The sequence below is a fragment of the Mytilus trossulus genome, chromosome 2 (genome assembly GCF_036588685.1).
Source record: "Mytilus trossulus isolate FHL-02 chromosome 2, PNRI_Mtr1.1.1.hap1, whole genome shotgun sequence".
Lineage (NCBI taxonomy): Eukaryota > Metazoa > Mollusca > Bivalvia > Mytilida > Mytilidae > Mytilus > Mytilus trossulus.
The window spans coordinates 40375284-40390058 of NC_086374.1; the positions used below are offsets into that span (position 1 = coordinate 40375284).

The following is a 14775-nucleotide window of genomic DNA, read 5'->3' on the forward strand; positions in this document are numbered from 1 at the left end:
AAACTATTAAGTTTTTGTTATTTATCAAAGTATCTCATATGTAATGTAAAATAAGAAATGATGTTTCTGTAGATATTATGGTTTTCATTTATGAATCAAAAAGAAAATAAAGTTTGAGATTTATGAATTTAGAGATTATTTTCAAGATGTCTGCGCCCATGATAAAATATTTCATAATCTTTGAACATAACTAACACACCATAGATAGCGACCTGTACGCATATATTTGCTCTCAAAATGAAAAAGAACGCAAATGAAAAGTAACCCATTATTTAATTCAATCAGGGGTACATGTCGTACCGCACTATCGGCACATATTTAGTCATTTCGTCACGAAAAAATATTTTCACCTTTTCTGGAATTTGATAACTAAAGTCAAATCAGGAAACGCATTTGATAATTTGTTCTGTATATCGTTAGCTGTTAAAAATAACATCACACACTCTTCTACAATATTCTAAACTAATAGACACAGTAGTCCGAGATTACTCTGACGTCCAACGGCTGTTTTGCCAGACACGCTGGGGCCGTGGGACGTCAGAGCTGTCCCATATCAAAAAGTGGATATTTGCCCACCCAAAATAGAGGCACTGGTTCGTGGCTTCTGGTGCCGACTGACGGCCTTGGAATTATATGAATAATTAGACAGTTTTCATAGTGAACCATCAATTTCGGCATTTTGCCTTTCATTTTCAAAGATTATCATGTGACCACAAGAAAACAGTGATGATTTATGCAAATGACCATAATGTAACACCTCGTTCATTTACGATGCAAGTTATCTAAATGTCCGAGAGCTTCCGATTGTAACGTGGTCGGAACTAAATGCTACATACCAATCTCCTGTAAAGGAGATGAAAAATCGTTGTTGGCTACTGAACGTTCAACATGGATTTCCTATAAAGGAATGAAGGAGGTGAAAAAATATAAATATTTGCATATTTTGAGTCTCGAGACCACGAACTCTCTTGTAACTTGACATCCATTTGAAAGTCAAAGTCAAAATGCCGAAATCAATGGGTTGCTGTGAAAACTGCTAAAATGTGGAAAAATTAAGGTTGGCAGGTAGGTGAAACTTACATAAATGAAGAGATACATTGTAAATGAAAAATGAACCGATTGATGCTCTATTTATTTAATTCCGAGGTTGTCAGTCGGCACCAGAAGCGATGAAGCAGCGCATCCTTTTTGGGTGGGCAAATATCCACTTTTTGATATGGGACAAGATTAGGCTCAAGTAGGATATACGGTACTATAGTTCCGGCTTTTGCAATAAATTCATACGCGTATGTATTCATGGATAATAAAGTTACAAATGTTTAAATTTTACATTAAACTGAAATAAATGAGTGATTAACAGGTTGACAAGTCGACAGGTTGACAATTTTAAAAACGTTATGGTTGGAATAAGTGGTTGACAGGTTGACAAGTCGACAGGTTGACAATTTTAAAAATGTTATGGTTGAAATAAGTGGTTGACAGGTTGACAAGTCGACAGGTTGACAATTTAAAAAATGTTATGGTTGAAATAAGTGGTTGACAGGTTGACAAGTCGACAAGTAGACAAGTCGACAGGTTGACAATGTTAAAAATGTTATCGTTCAAATAATTGGTTGACAGGTTGACAAGTCGACAGATTGACAATGTTAAAAATGTAAAAACAAATTATAGTTAACAGGTTGACAGGTCGACAAGTCGACAGGTTGACAGGTAGACAGGTTAATAAGACTTGTTGACCTGTCAACTTGTCGATCTGTCAACTTGTCGACCTGTTATCCTGTCGATCTTAACACTTATAAACTTGTCGTTTGTCAACCTTTTCATTGTCAAGCTGTAGACCTGTCGATTTTAACACTTGTCGACCTTTTCATTGTCAACCTGTCGACCTGTCGACCTGTTAATATGTCAAAATATATATATATACATGTAAACCGATTTACTTCTAATTTAAACCAATTTACTCCTATTTTCTTCCGATGGAACTATAGTACCGTATATCCTACTTGACCCCAAGCTCTAAGGTCCCACGGCCCCAGTTTGTCTGGCATAACAGCCTTTGGACGTCAGAGTAATCACGGACTAACACATAAACTGACATTGGCTATGCAATGGCCAGACAAATAGCCCTAGCACTATTCGTGTGGACAGATAGCCACCTTGATATATATATGATTGGCAATGAGACAATTTTCTACAAAAGACCAAATGACACAGAAATTAATAACTATAGGTCACTGTATAGCCTTTAAAAATGAGGAAAACCCATGCCATATCTCATAAAACTAAAGCACAATTACATATTTTAAATGATTTACTGACATGACTGAATTCTGTTATTTATTTAGGATGACAAAACATACAACTATTGGAGGTGTTTAAGTGTATAATTCAACTGCCATCTAATTGACATACACTCCACAATCTATGAACCCTTTTATTTCAAAGTGTAGAATTATTTATACTGTAAATATCTTAATTATTTCATTACATCTCAAAACTTGTTGGGAATTTATTAGGACTTCATTGATGGATCTAAGGAAAAAATGCGGTCAAACATCCAAATTTCACATGAAGTATAATATCTGGATACATATGCATGATTGATCCATTTTTTTTAAAATAATACCTTAGTTCTGCCAACTTTTCATGAAGCAAATGCATGAGATTTGGCTTAATTGTAAAGATCAAAGAGAAAAAAACAGTAGATCAAAGAAAAATGTGTGAGACTTGGCAGCCCTGACACCTTGGTCAATAAACTGCCATATTTCCCTTAATGTGATTTTCTTTTAAATGTTTATAATGATGTAATAATTTTACTTCTTATTGAATTAAAGACATGTCAAAGGAAGAGAGAAGAATATGGGAAAGGAGGAAGTAAATAAACAATTGGAAAAGAAAAAGTTATTAGAAGCTAAGATCAGAAAACAAGTTGCATTTGAAGAAAAAGCCTTCCGTGTTGTTGAAAGACTGATAGAAAACCCAATTACAGAAGAATTTCTCAAAGATTCAGTATGTTTTAATTATAGAATTTTTTTAATCCTTTTTTTTCAATGGTGCAAGTACATGTGTAAAGCATAAGTGTCACACACTATTTGACATAATGATCTGAAGAATTGTTTTTTTCACATGTTTCATGTCTCTGTTTGCTGAGCTCTATAAATATAGTTTATTATATATGTATGCACCTTCAGATTGTTGTGGTTTATGACTATGTACACACATTAAATGAAGAAGGTTGTAGGTTCATGAAAATGTTTTTTTGTTCCTCATAACTATACCTTCTACTGTCTCCATCTTAATATTTTTAAAAGACAGAGGATACCAAGGAGACATTCAAAACTCATAAGTGGAGGAAAAACTGACAATGCCATAGCATGAAACACACACACAATAAACTTCGTTCCGTAAAAAACATAAAAAGCTAAGGATTGAGAATGGAGAGCTTTCATTTTTTTCAATTTAACAAACCATAGAAGTTTGGCCTTCATGTCACATACTTAATGTAAATCTCATAATCAGAAACAATATTTGTGATTTCAGTGCCAGTTTATTGCACCTCACCATTATGAAGATATTGTTGAAGAAAGATCTATAACAAAGACATGTGGCTATCCTGTCTGTAGTAAACCACTCAATGCTGTAAGTTCTAGTCTATAACAAAGACATGTGGCTATCCTGTCTGTAGTAAACCACTTAATGCTGTAAGTTCTAGTCTATAACAAAGACATGTGGCTATCCTGTCTGTAGTAAACCACTTAATGCTGTAAGTTCTAGTCTATAACAAAGACATGTGGCTATCCTGTCTGTAGTAAACCACTTAATGCTGTAAGTTCTAGTCTATAACAAAGACATGTGGCTATCCTGTCTGTAGTAAACCACTTAATGCTGTAAGTTCTAGTCTATAACAAAGACATGTGGCTATCCTGTCTGTAGTAAACCACTTAATGCTGTAAGTTCTGGTCTATAACAAAGACATGTGGCTATCCTATTTGTAGTAAACCACTTAATGCTGTAAGTTCTGGTCTATAACAAAGACATGTGGCTATCCTATTTGTAGTAAACCACTTAATGCTGTAAGTTCTAGTCTATAACAAAGACATGTGGCTATCCTATTTGTAGTAAACCACTTAATGCTGTAAGTTCTAGTCTATAACAAAGACATGTGGCTATCCTATCTGTAGTAAACCACTTAATGCTGTAAGTTCTAGTCTATAACAAAGACATGTGGCTATCCTATTTGTAGTAAACCACTTAATGCTGTAAGTTCTAGTCTATAACAAAGACATGTGGCTATCCTGTCTGTAGTAAACCACTTAATGCTGTAAGTTCTAGTCTATAACAAAGACATGTGGCTATCCTATTTGTAGTAAACCACTTAATGCTGTAAGTTCTAGTCTATAACAAAGACATGTGGCTATCCTGTCTGTAGTAAACCACTTAATGCTGTAAGTTCTAGTCTATAACAAAGACATGTGGCTATCCTGTCTGTAGTAAATCACTTAATGCTGTAAGTTCTAGTCTATAACAAAGACATGTGGCTATCCTGTCTGTAGTAAACCACTTAATGCTGTAAGTTCTAGTCTATAACAAAGACATGTGGCTATCCTGTCTGTAGTAAACCACTTAATGCTGTAAGTTATAGTCTATAACAAAGACATGTGGCTATCCTGTCTGTAGTAAACCACTTAATGCTGTAAGTTCTAGTCTATAACAAAGACATGTGGCTATCCTGTCTGTAGTAAACCACTTAATGCTGTAAGTTCTGGTCTATAACAAAGACATGTGGCTATCCTATTTGTAGTAAACCACTTAATGCTGTAAGTTCTGGTCTATAACAAAGACATGTGGCTATCCTATTTGTAGTAAACCACTTAATGCTGTAAGTTCTAGTCTATAACAAAGACATGTGGCTATCCTATTTGTAGTAAACCACTTAATGCTGTAAGTTCTAGTCTATAACAAAGACATGTGGCTATCCTATCTGTAGTAAACCACTTAATGCTGTAAGTTCTAGTCTATAACAAAGACATGTGGCTATCCTATTTGTAGTAAACCACTTAATGCTGTAAGTTCTAGTCTATAACAAAGACATGTGGCTATCCTGTCTGTAGTAAACCACTTAATGCTGTAAGTTCTAGTCTATAACAAAGACATGTGGCTATCCTATTTGTAGTAAACCACTTAATGCTGTAAGTTCTAGTCTATAACAAAGACATGTGGCTATCCTGTCTGTAGTAAACCACTTAATACTGTAAGTTCTAGTCTATAACAAAGACATGTGGCTATCCTGTCTGTAGTAAATCACTTAATGCTGTAAGTTCTAGTCTATAACAAAGACATGTGGCTATCCTGTCTGTAGTAAACCACTTAATGCTGTAAGTTATAGTCTATAACAAAGACATGTGGCTATCCTGTCTGTAGTAAACCACTTAATGCTGTAAGTTCTGGTCTATAACAAAGACATGTGGCTATCCTATTTGTAGTAAACCACTTAATGCTGTAAGTTCTAGTCTATAACAAAGACATGTGGCTATCCTATCTGTAGTAAACCACTTAATGCTGTAAGTTCTAGTCTATAACAAAGACATGTGGCTATCCTATTTGTAGTAAACCACTTAATGCTGTAAGTTCTAGTCTATAACAAAGACATGTGGCTATCCTGTCTGTAGTAAACCACTTAATGCTGTAAGTTCTAGTCTATAACAAAGACATGTGGCTATCCTATTTGTAGTAAACCACTTAATGCTGTAAGTTCTAGTCTATAACAAAGACATGTGGCTATCCTGTCTGTAGTAAACCACTTAATGATGTAAGTTCTAGTCTATAACAAAGACATGTGGCTATCCTGTCTGTAGTAAACCACTTAATGATGTAAGTTCTAGTCTATAACAAAGACATGTGGCTATCCTATTTGTAGTAAACCACTTAATGATGTAAGTTCTAGTCTATAACAAAGACATGTGGCTATCCTGTCTGTAGTAAACCACTCAATGCTGTAAGTTCTAGTCTATAACAAAGACATGTGGCTATCCTGTCTGTAGTAAATCACTTAATGCTGTAAGTTCTAGTCTATAACAAAGACATGTGGCTATCCTGTCTGTAGTAAACCACTTAATGCTGTAAGTTATAGTCTATAACAAAGACATGTGGCTATCCTGTCTGTAGTAAACCACTTAATGCTGTAAGTTCTGGTCTATAACAAAGACATGTGGCTATCCTATTTGTAGTAAACCACTTAATGCTGTAAGTTCTAGTCTATAACAAAGACATGTGGCTATCCTATCTGTAGTAAACCACTTAATGCTGTAAGTTCTAGTCTATAACAAAGACATGTGGCTATCCTATTTGTAGTAAACCACTTAATGCTGTAAGTTCTAGTCTATAACAAAGACATGTGGCTATCCTGTCTGTAGTAAACCACTTAATGCTGTAAGTTCTAGTCTATAACAAAGACATGTGGCTATCCTATTTGTAGTAAACCACTTAATGCTGTAAGTTCTAGTCTATAACAAAGACATGTGGCTATCCTGTCTGTAGTAAACCACTTAATGATGTAAGTTCTAGTCTATAACAAAGACATGTGGCTATCCTGTCTGTAGTAAACCACTTAATGATGTAAGTTCTAGTCTATAACAAAGACATGTGGCTATCCTATTTGTAGTAAACCACTTAATGATGTAAGTTCTAGTCTATAACAAAGACATGTGGCTATCCTGTCTGTAGTAAACCACTCAATGCTGTAAGTTATTTATATGTCTGGTATACTGGAGCATACTGTAAAGACAGAATAATTTGTTAGGAGTTTGATTTTGTTTATTTCATGATTGATATAAATAAATCATGGAAATATTCTCTTGCACCAGAAGTTAAAAAAAAAAAGATCACTATACAGATTTTGGTCAGTGTAAAAATTGACTTGGTCAGAAACAACTTTTTTCTTCATAGAACCTTTTTTTTTTTAGAATCAAGAGTGTGTGTATGCTTATCAGGACAGCATGCATCTTTTTTTTAAATTGTGTTTTATCTTTAAAGCCTTTAATTTTATTTATCTATATCATCATATTATGCATGAAGAATCTTCCATTTCATTTAAGCTGCTTTATTGGTTTCTTGTCATGTGCTTTTTTTTCATTATAAATTCCTAAATTTTATTCCCCAATTATGGGCATTATGTTTTTTGGTCCTTTTGTCCGTCCATCTGTCCCACTTCCAGTGACAGTTTTCAGTCGAGGTAGTTTTTGATGAAGTTGAAGTCCAAACAAATTGAAACGTAGTACAAATGTTATCTATGATATGATCTTTCTAATTTTAATGCCAAATTATAGATTTCCCCCCAATTTCCACGTTCCACTGAATATGGAAAATAATAGTGCAGATGGGGTATCCTTGTACAATGGACATGTTCTTTTTCATGTCTGTACCAAACTGTAAAAATTACTACTTTAGACAATAGTTTGAATTCATACAAGTTAGTACCTTATTACTAAAGCATAATTTACATATTTTATATTGACAGGTGTCCAAGCAGAAATATCATATCTCCACAAAAGACAACAAAGTTTATGATATAACTGAGAGGAAAGTATGTCATAGTTTTTTAATTGATTTTTTTTGATTATATGATTATGGAAAAAAAATCTCTTTTCAATGTCAAACAAGCCATCTACAGAAAGTCATGATTTCATTTCATAACCATTAAACATTGTCATTCAGAGCATTATGTCCCTTAGAATATGTGGTTTATCTCCCTATGTCTTCCATACAGTTGTCTAAGTTACAAAAATAAAACATGATTAAATTCTTATTTGAGTTAATATACATTGTTATTAAAATTTTATGAAGAAAACATATATAAGTTATTTAACTTCATATGTTATATTTTAACAGAGTTTCTGCAGTAATCATTGTTACAAAGCATCAAGACACCTGCAGCATCAGTTATCTACAACTCCATTATGGTTAAGAGAAGAGGAGAGAGTTTGTGTTACTCTGCTTACTACAAACAGGTACCAGGTTTAACTTTAAAAATTTTACTAATTTTATGTCTGACATTTTACTATTTAAATTCAAAATATAATATACTTTCAACAACTATCTGTAAACTGTACCATTCTAAAAAACAATATACAATAAACATATAAAGCCATGAACATGTATGACGTCTTAATATTAATGAAAGAAAAGCAAAATTTCACTGATTTCAGTGATGAACATACAAGCATTTCATATATAATAATTTTAATTAGATTTGAGAAATTCAGCATTGCCTGAAATTCATTAAAAATATGTTCAAGTGATATAAGAAAATATTTAAAACAATCTTAGGTGTTTTAGGGGTGATTACAAAACAGCAATTGTCCAAGAAAAGATTTTTTAATGGAAGAAAATTATTGTTTAGCTTAAATGATTAAAACATTAACATATCAATAGCTCTCTTGAATTTCTTTGTTTAATTTCTTTTTATAATGAATTTATAAATTTTGGATATAGTGAGTACTAGCTTAATAGAAAAAAACCAGAATGGTGTAAGATCTAAAGGTTCCATCATTGGACATACCATAAAATGGTAAAACCAGAAAAATATGGTGAAACTTTATATTTCAATTTCAAAAGGTGAAGTCCTAAGAGCATGTAATTTACATTTTGAATTAAAAAAAAAGTACAACAAGTAATTGGTCATGAAATGTAAAAATCAGCCAGGAATCAGATTATGTGTACAATAGTCCAATGTATTGTTTTTCTATTTTAATAAAAAAAAGATAAGTTCACCAATAGTATTTGATTGTGTGTTTGTTTTAGTGGACTACCAGGAGTAGAAGTTGTTGGACCAATAGAAGCTGTATGGAAAGAAGTTCACCAGTTGAATAAACTTGACCAATCAGAATCAAAGGTCAAAAAGCCAGATGAAAACAATAAAGAAATTAATGATATAACCAGAAAAACAGCTGATATTAAACTTGAGGATGAAACTTTGTTGGAACAAGGTTGTGTAGAAGATTCAGATGACGAAAAAGATGATGAAAATATTTGTACAGATAAAGAGCAATTTAAAAGAAGTACTCAGGGTACATTTAAAGAAAAAACTAAAAGTGATTGTAAAATTTCAGAAGGAGAGGCAGATAATGCAAGTTGTCCTCCTGTGAAGTCAATATCTGAGACAAGTTGTACAAAGGGAGATAATCCCTCACAAACTGAAGATAAAATGCAACAGTTGATGAAACTATTAGACAGAAGAAAACAGTTGCTGGGTCAGTTGGCCGGAATAGAAACTGAATCTGAACCTTCAATGGTACAAAATACAAGAGGAAATTCACAACAAAACATTGAGACCAAAAGTTCTAATCAGCAACACATTTCCATTGATAAAGATGTTTCAAAAGTTCTTGAAGGAGATAACAATGTTCCCAAAAATGTCCATGTAGAGCATGAACAGAAAAACACTAGTATATCAGAGAGAGACATAAGTGATAGATCATCAGTTTTCAAAAAAATTGTTGAAAGTGAAAGCAGTAAAACCTATGATAAGTCGGCAGCATCTTTGTCTGATGTTGGCAAAGAAAAAGACTCCAAGCCAAAACCAGGAAATACCAAAATGTCTAGTCATTCTGTTATTCAGTTGATATGTCAGTCTGTTAAAACATGGATTACAACTGAAACCTTAGACTGTTTACAAAAGCCAGCAGAACAGGATCAAACCAGTAAGAGCTGGTCTAAAACACATTTTGATGCATTATATCAAGCTTTATGTAAAAGAGTGGATGCTGGAGAATTTGAAATAGAGGATATTGGTACTGAGTCCAATATGGACGATGATAAAGATCAAAGGCTACCAATACCTGAATTTGAAAGACTGAGAGTAGAAACAAAAGATTATGCAAATAAAGTCCAACGGTATTTTGCTGGTGAATTGTTTACTGAACCTACAGAAAAGGTACTATCAGTTAATACTTATATTTAGTTTGTTAATGAAATGTACAACAGCAATAACAATTTGTACAATCATTTATTTATTTTGACCACTCATGGTTATTTAAAATAAAATTTTAACTTTCACTTTTTAAACTTCCAGTAACTTCTCCCAGAGAAAAAAACATAATTTTTTTTTTTTTGTTTCCTTCGTTCTATGCATATTTCAACAGAATACTCTTGTATGCAGAAACATTATATCCCTGACTTTTGATATTGGTGGCCCTTTTTTATGTGAAAAATTTATAGTGCCTCAATGTCAGAAGATGAAAATTATAGTTAAGCTTTTAGATTTGATTTCTACCAAACAATTGATAAGTTTTCAAGTAGAAAGACATATAAAAAAAACACAGACAGAAAGACATATGACAAAAACACAGACTGGACATTGCACGGTATTTATACATGCACACAAAAAAAAAAAAAAAACTTTCTTCATTTGAATTCTGTTTACATTGTAGGATTACCAAGAAAATACACCTGTATACCTGCCTACAGTGGACACTTGTGATCAGATGCAAATAAGAAGGAAAATAGTAATGGACAGATTACAAAATGTGTAAGTTTTTTATTTTCTTCTGTTATTTTTTTTTTTGGGGGGGGGGGGGGGGGTGTTTCAAATTTAGCATTGAGTAAATTTTGTTTCCTTATATTTGTTGCTGTTCTTAAATTCAAAGTATGATGTTAATTTTCACTATCTGATGGTTTGTGTCAGTGTGTGTACACATGTCATGGACAAATTACTTTCTTCTGTCTAGTCAACTCATTTCATCTCACTCATAGGTCACATCCTGGATACAATAGCTGAGTGCTGTCATGATAAAGATTTATCTGTCATAAAATAACCAAAATCTCCTTTTTGTGACTTTTTTTTTTTTTTTATCAGAAAATGACTTTTTTGTTTATTGCTTTGCATAATTATAAAACTGAAGAGAAAACAGATGTAGTTTACAATTATTTACACACTTGACATGAGAACAGTTAACATTTCAATTTATGACCATGAAATAAAAAGAAATGAATGTTATTTCTTTTTTATATCTTATAAGTTATCCTACTTTTATGTCTGTGTACATGATTATAGAACATATGTTTTTTTTCCCATTTAGGATACAAGATGTGTTATCTCCCTTGAAGCTTACACTACAAGATGTTTATACTGAATACAAAGACATGATTGGAACATTCAGGTTAGTAGCTGCATTTTGGATTGACATTTTTATCTTACCTTCCACATAATATTTTTCTGTCTGTGTTTTCCTTATGCATCTTTCTGTAAGACATGTAAGAATATCTGTTATTTCTTCATCCCATGTCAAAGTTAATTTCTGATCTTTTTTCAAGCAATGAGAGGAATATGCACAGCATATACATTTACAAGTAACGTTTACACTTTCATATAAAAGCAGTTTGAATTTTCTTTAGATAGAAGAACCAATGTATATATTAATAAAGATGCACATAAATATTCATTATTGAAAAAATATTGATATTTATGCCCCTCCTAAGGGCCTTATGTTTTTAGGTATGTGGGTTTGTTCATTTGTTTGTCCGTCTGTCCCACTTTAGGTTAAGTTTGAGTTAAAGTTCTTGGTCAAGGTGGTTATTGATAAAGTTGGAGTCCAATCAACTTGAAACCTAGTAGACATGTTCCCTATGATATGATATTTCTAATGTAATGCTGAATTAGAGTATTGACCCCAATTTCACAGTCTACCAAACACAGAAAATGATAATGCCAGTGGGGCATCTATGTACTATGGACACATTCTTGTTTTTCTATGCCCATGGTAAAGTGTTTTAAATTTTGTACCATCACATAGACTGTGCACAAATTTGAAAAAAATCTTCCATATGATTATAAATATCAAATCCACATTATGATTTGAGGTTTAATTTAAAATAATCTTGTCACTAAAGCATAAAATGAGCTGTAATTTGCATGCCTTGACTTGCTGAAAAAGGTTATGCTCTTAGAAAAGAAATCATTATGTGTGTTCTGATGCAACTTTTGTTAAAAAATAATGACTTGGTAAAGAAAATAAATTAACTAGTTTCAAACAAGATAAGTGTTTTAAAATTAAAAAGTCCCATCATTAATTTGCATAGAATTATCCATATAAACCTGTAGAGACATATGTCATCTGTTTATTTTTCAGTCTTGACAGCAAAAATATCCTGCACAAGCCAGCAGAGTGGACTATTATCAATCTTATTTTACTGAGAATGTAAGTATTGTTAAGAAACAGCTTGCATTGTAATGTAGACTCATTCAGTCATTGTGTAATTTAAAGTTATCTAATGAAACTTCTAGAAATTTTCATCCTAAGCCATAAATTTTTAAAGATTGAGTGAATAAAAAGCTAGGTTCACTTCACAAAATAAGTCAGGGCCAAATTGTTACCTGGGTATTAAGAAAAAAACAGTTTTATTTGTATGTGGGCAAACAGACAAAAATAAGGGGAACAAAACACAATGTAGAAAACTAAAAGCTGAGTAACACAACTCCACCAAAACCTTATAAGTCTATAAATTTTAATATTGATTTACACACTTAAATGTAAAATATGATTGGTGTTGATCTATTTATCACAAAATTTGAAAAGCAGGTGCATATTAAACATATTGACTTCCACTTCCAGTGTCATAGGTTCTGTATAAAAGTAAAAAGTTTCTTTTATCTATATTACAAAGTATTAAATGAAGTACAATCTAAAATGTAGTATGCCACCTTATAAGCCATTTTTGAATATCAGCACTCAAGCTTATACCATCCATACAATATATGCAACAGTATAGCCTTCAACAAAGAAAAAAAAACTTTATTGTAGGTTAAAAAAGGCCTCTACATGAAAAATGTGAACAATTTAATTGAAAAAAATCATAAAATAACCTATTCATAAAGAATCTATTTACAAAAATTAAAAAGATGACAGACATGAAGTGATGGTAACCCCTGTCCAACAGGCTTTTGGCCAGGTGCAGGCACTGTCTGTATTTAAGTCAACAAGAGTGACATGTGACATTGTTTGTTCCATTGATAAATATTGTCAGTTCTTTTAAGTTGTATGACTACTGTTAACAACTGATTACATTATCTTTTCATACCAGGATCTGATTTGGTAGGATATTATCAACAAATACATTGTGAATTTCCAGGCCCGTAGCTCCCCTAAATTCCTGGCTACGGGTATGATTTCTTTGAGATACTAATTAAACACAAAGGTTGACATGAGACTGCTGTTGATGTTTCAACAAATTATTTAGTATATTTGTTCCAGCACAATTTTTTTTGCAGGCTGTCTAGGAAGAATATTAAGATAAAGAAAGCATTCCTCCAACCAACATCTGTGACATACTTCAAGATTTTACTTGGCAGACTAGGGACTAACTTACAGCAGATTGATATGTACATTGATGACTTATTATCTATCACTAATTAAAATATGGGACCATATACAGGAGTATTTTTTTGGCCAAATAAGGTTATTTTATGGATGGACTTTGACTTCAGAGTTTTAAGATTTAAATGTTGATATCCTAAGCACATGGCTGTCTCAGTTGTCTTGTGGTAGCTTTTTAGACTCTATGGTGGGAGGTCAGTACAAACCCTGGCAAGGTCAAACCAAAGATTTCAAAATTTGTATTTGCTGACTATCCATTATGCTAGCATTATTTATGAGGAAGAGATTAGACTAGTATGACTGAAATAAGAATAATGAGTCTAGAAAGGATACAAATATGGCTCAGTGTGTTCGTCCCGTACAAACCTGAATATACGTTTAATTTTCCACTAGAAATTTAACATTCCTCAATCAACACTATGGTTTGTGTGCTTTTTACAGTTTTAGAAGAATTGTCTGTACATCAAGAGTAAATTGGGTTACAGTCTTGCAAGTGAATGAATCTTTTACTGAAAAATTGAGCTCTTTTGTTTCTTAAGCAACACATTCATTGTAGATGTAGAAAACAGATTTAAGGCTTAAACTTGCATTTTAATTTCTGAAGAGAACAAAATAAAAAATGACCAATCACAATCAAAAGAGTGCACATACTGAAAAGTCTTGTCTACTTGGAAAATTGATTTCATGTTGATAGTCTAAAAGAGAAAGGGTCTAATATAAGTTTTACAAAATCTTCACATGTTTAAAGATCCAAGACAATGGGGTCAAGCCATCAAGGTCAGATAAATCCTGTAAGACAGATAGGAACACCTCACAATTTTCAATACACCAAATCTAGCTGACCTATTGCTTTACCGACCAAAACACAAGACATAACATTTACCAATGAAACATGAAAATTAGGTCAAGGTCGGATGTAACCAGCAAGACTGATAAAAAAATGAGAATGGTAATAGGGAACGTGTCAAAGAGAAAACAACCAGACCAAAGACCAAAAAATATCTGCAGGCCACCAAGGGGTCTTCAACACAACAAGAAAATCCCATAACCTGAATAGTATGTGATCTAGTTCAGTGATAATGGTCGTCACACCAAACTCCAAAGCATATAAATAAACTAAAATTAACAATCATTTAAGACTTACAAAGTTCAGAGGCTCCTGACCTGGAACAGGCAAAAAAATGTGGCAGGGTTAAACATTTTTTGTGAATTTTCAACCTTCCTCCTAAACCTCTAACCAATGAAGAAAAACAAACACACTGCAATCCGCACAGTACACTTCAGTTTAAATGAAGTCTGAGTCAGGTCAAAATAAGTAACAAAAGAAACTAAGCAAAATGAGAATATTACAAATTAACAAAGGACTTCTAGCAGTTACTGACTTGCTAGCTCCAAATCTCAATTT

At 32.7% G+C, this 14775-nt stretch overlaps 1 protein-coding gene across 1 annotated transcript; it reads left to right on the forward strand.

The window, feature by feature from the left end:
- The first annotated feature begins 127 nt into the window (after positions 1-127).
- Positions 128-13423, forward strand: LOC134707217 (putative RNA polymerase II subunit B1 CTD phosphatase RPAP2). The gene is made up of 10 exons (XM_063566808.1): positions 128-260; positions 2835-3009; positions 3541-3639; positions 7517-7582; positions 7888-8006; positions 8800-9931; positions 10428-10525; positions 11076-11156; positions 12126-12194; positions 13265-13423. The coding sequence occupies exons 1-10, from the start codon at positions 238-240 to the stop codon at positions 13407-13409; spliced, it is 2007 nt and encodes a 668-aa protein (XP_063422878.1). The 5' UTR covers positions 128-237; the 3' UTR covers positions 13410-13423.
- Positions 13424-14775: the final 1352 nt, after the last annotated feature.

Excerpts from the sequence above, each read along its gene's own strand:
- LOC134707217 (XM_063566808.1), top strand. The coding sequence starts at position 238 with ATGAAAAAGAACGCAAATGAAAA. Across the intron at positions 3,010-3,540 it reads AAGAATTTCTCAAAGATTCA|TGCCAGTTTATTGCACCTCA; the intron begins GTATGTTTTAAT and ends TTGTGATTTCAG. Across the intron at positions 11,157-12,125 it reads GACATGATTGGAACATTCAG|TCTTGACAGCAAAAATATCC; the intron begins GTTAGTAGCTGC and ends TTTATTTTTCAG.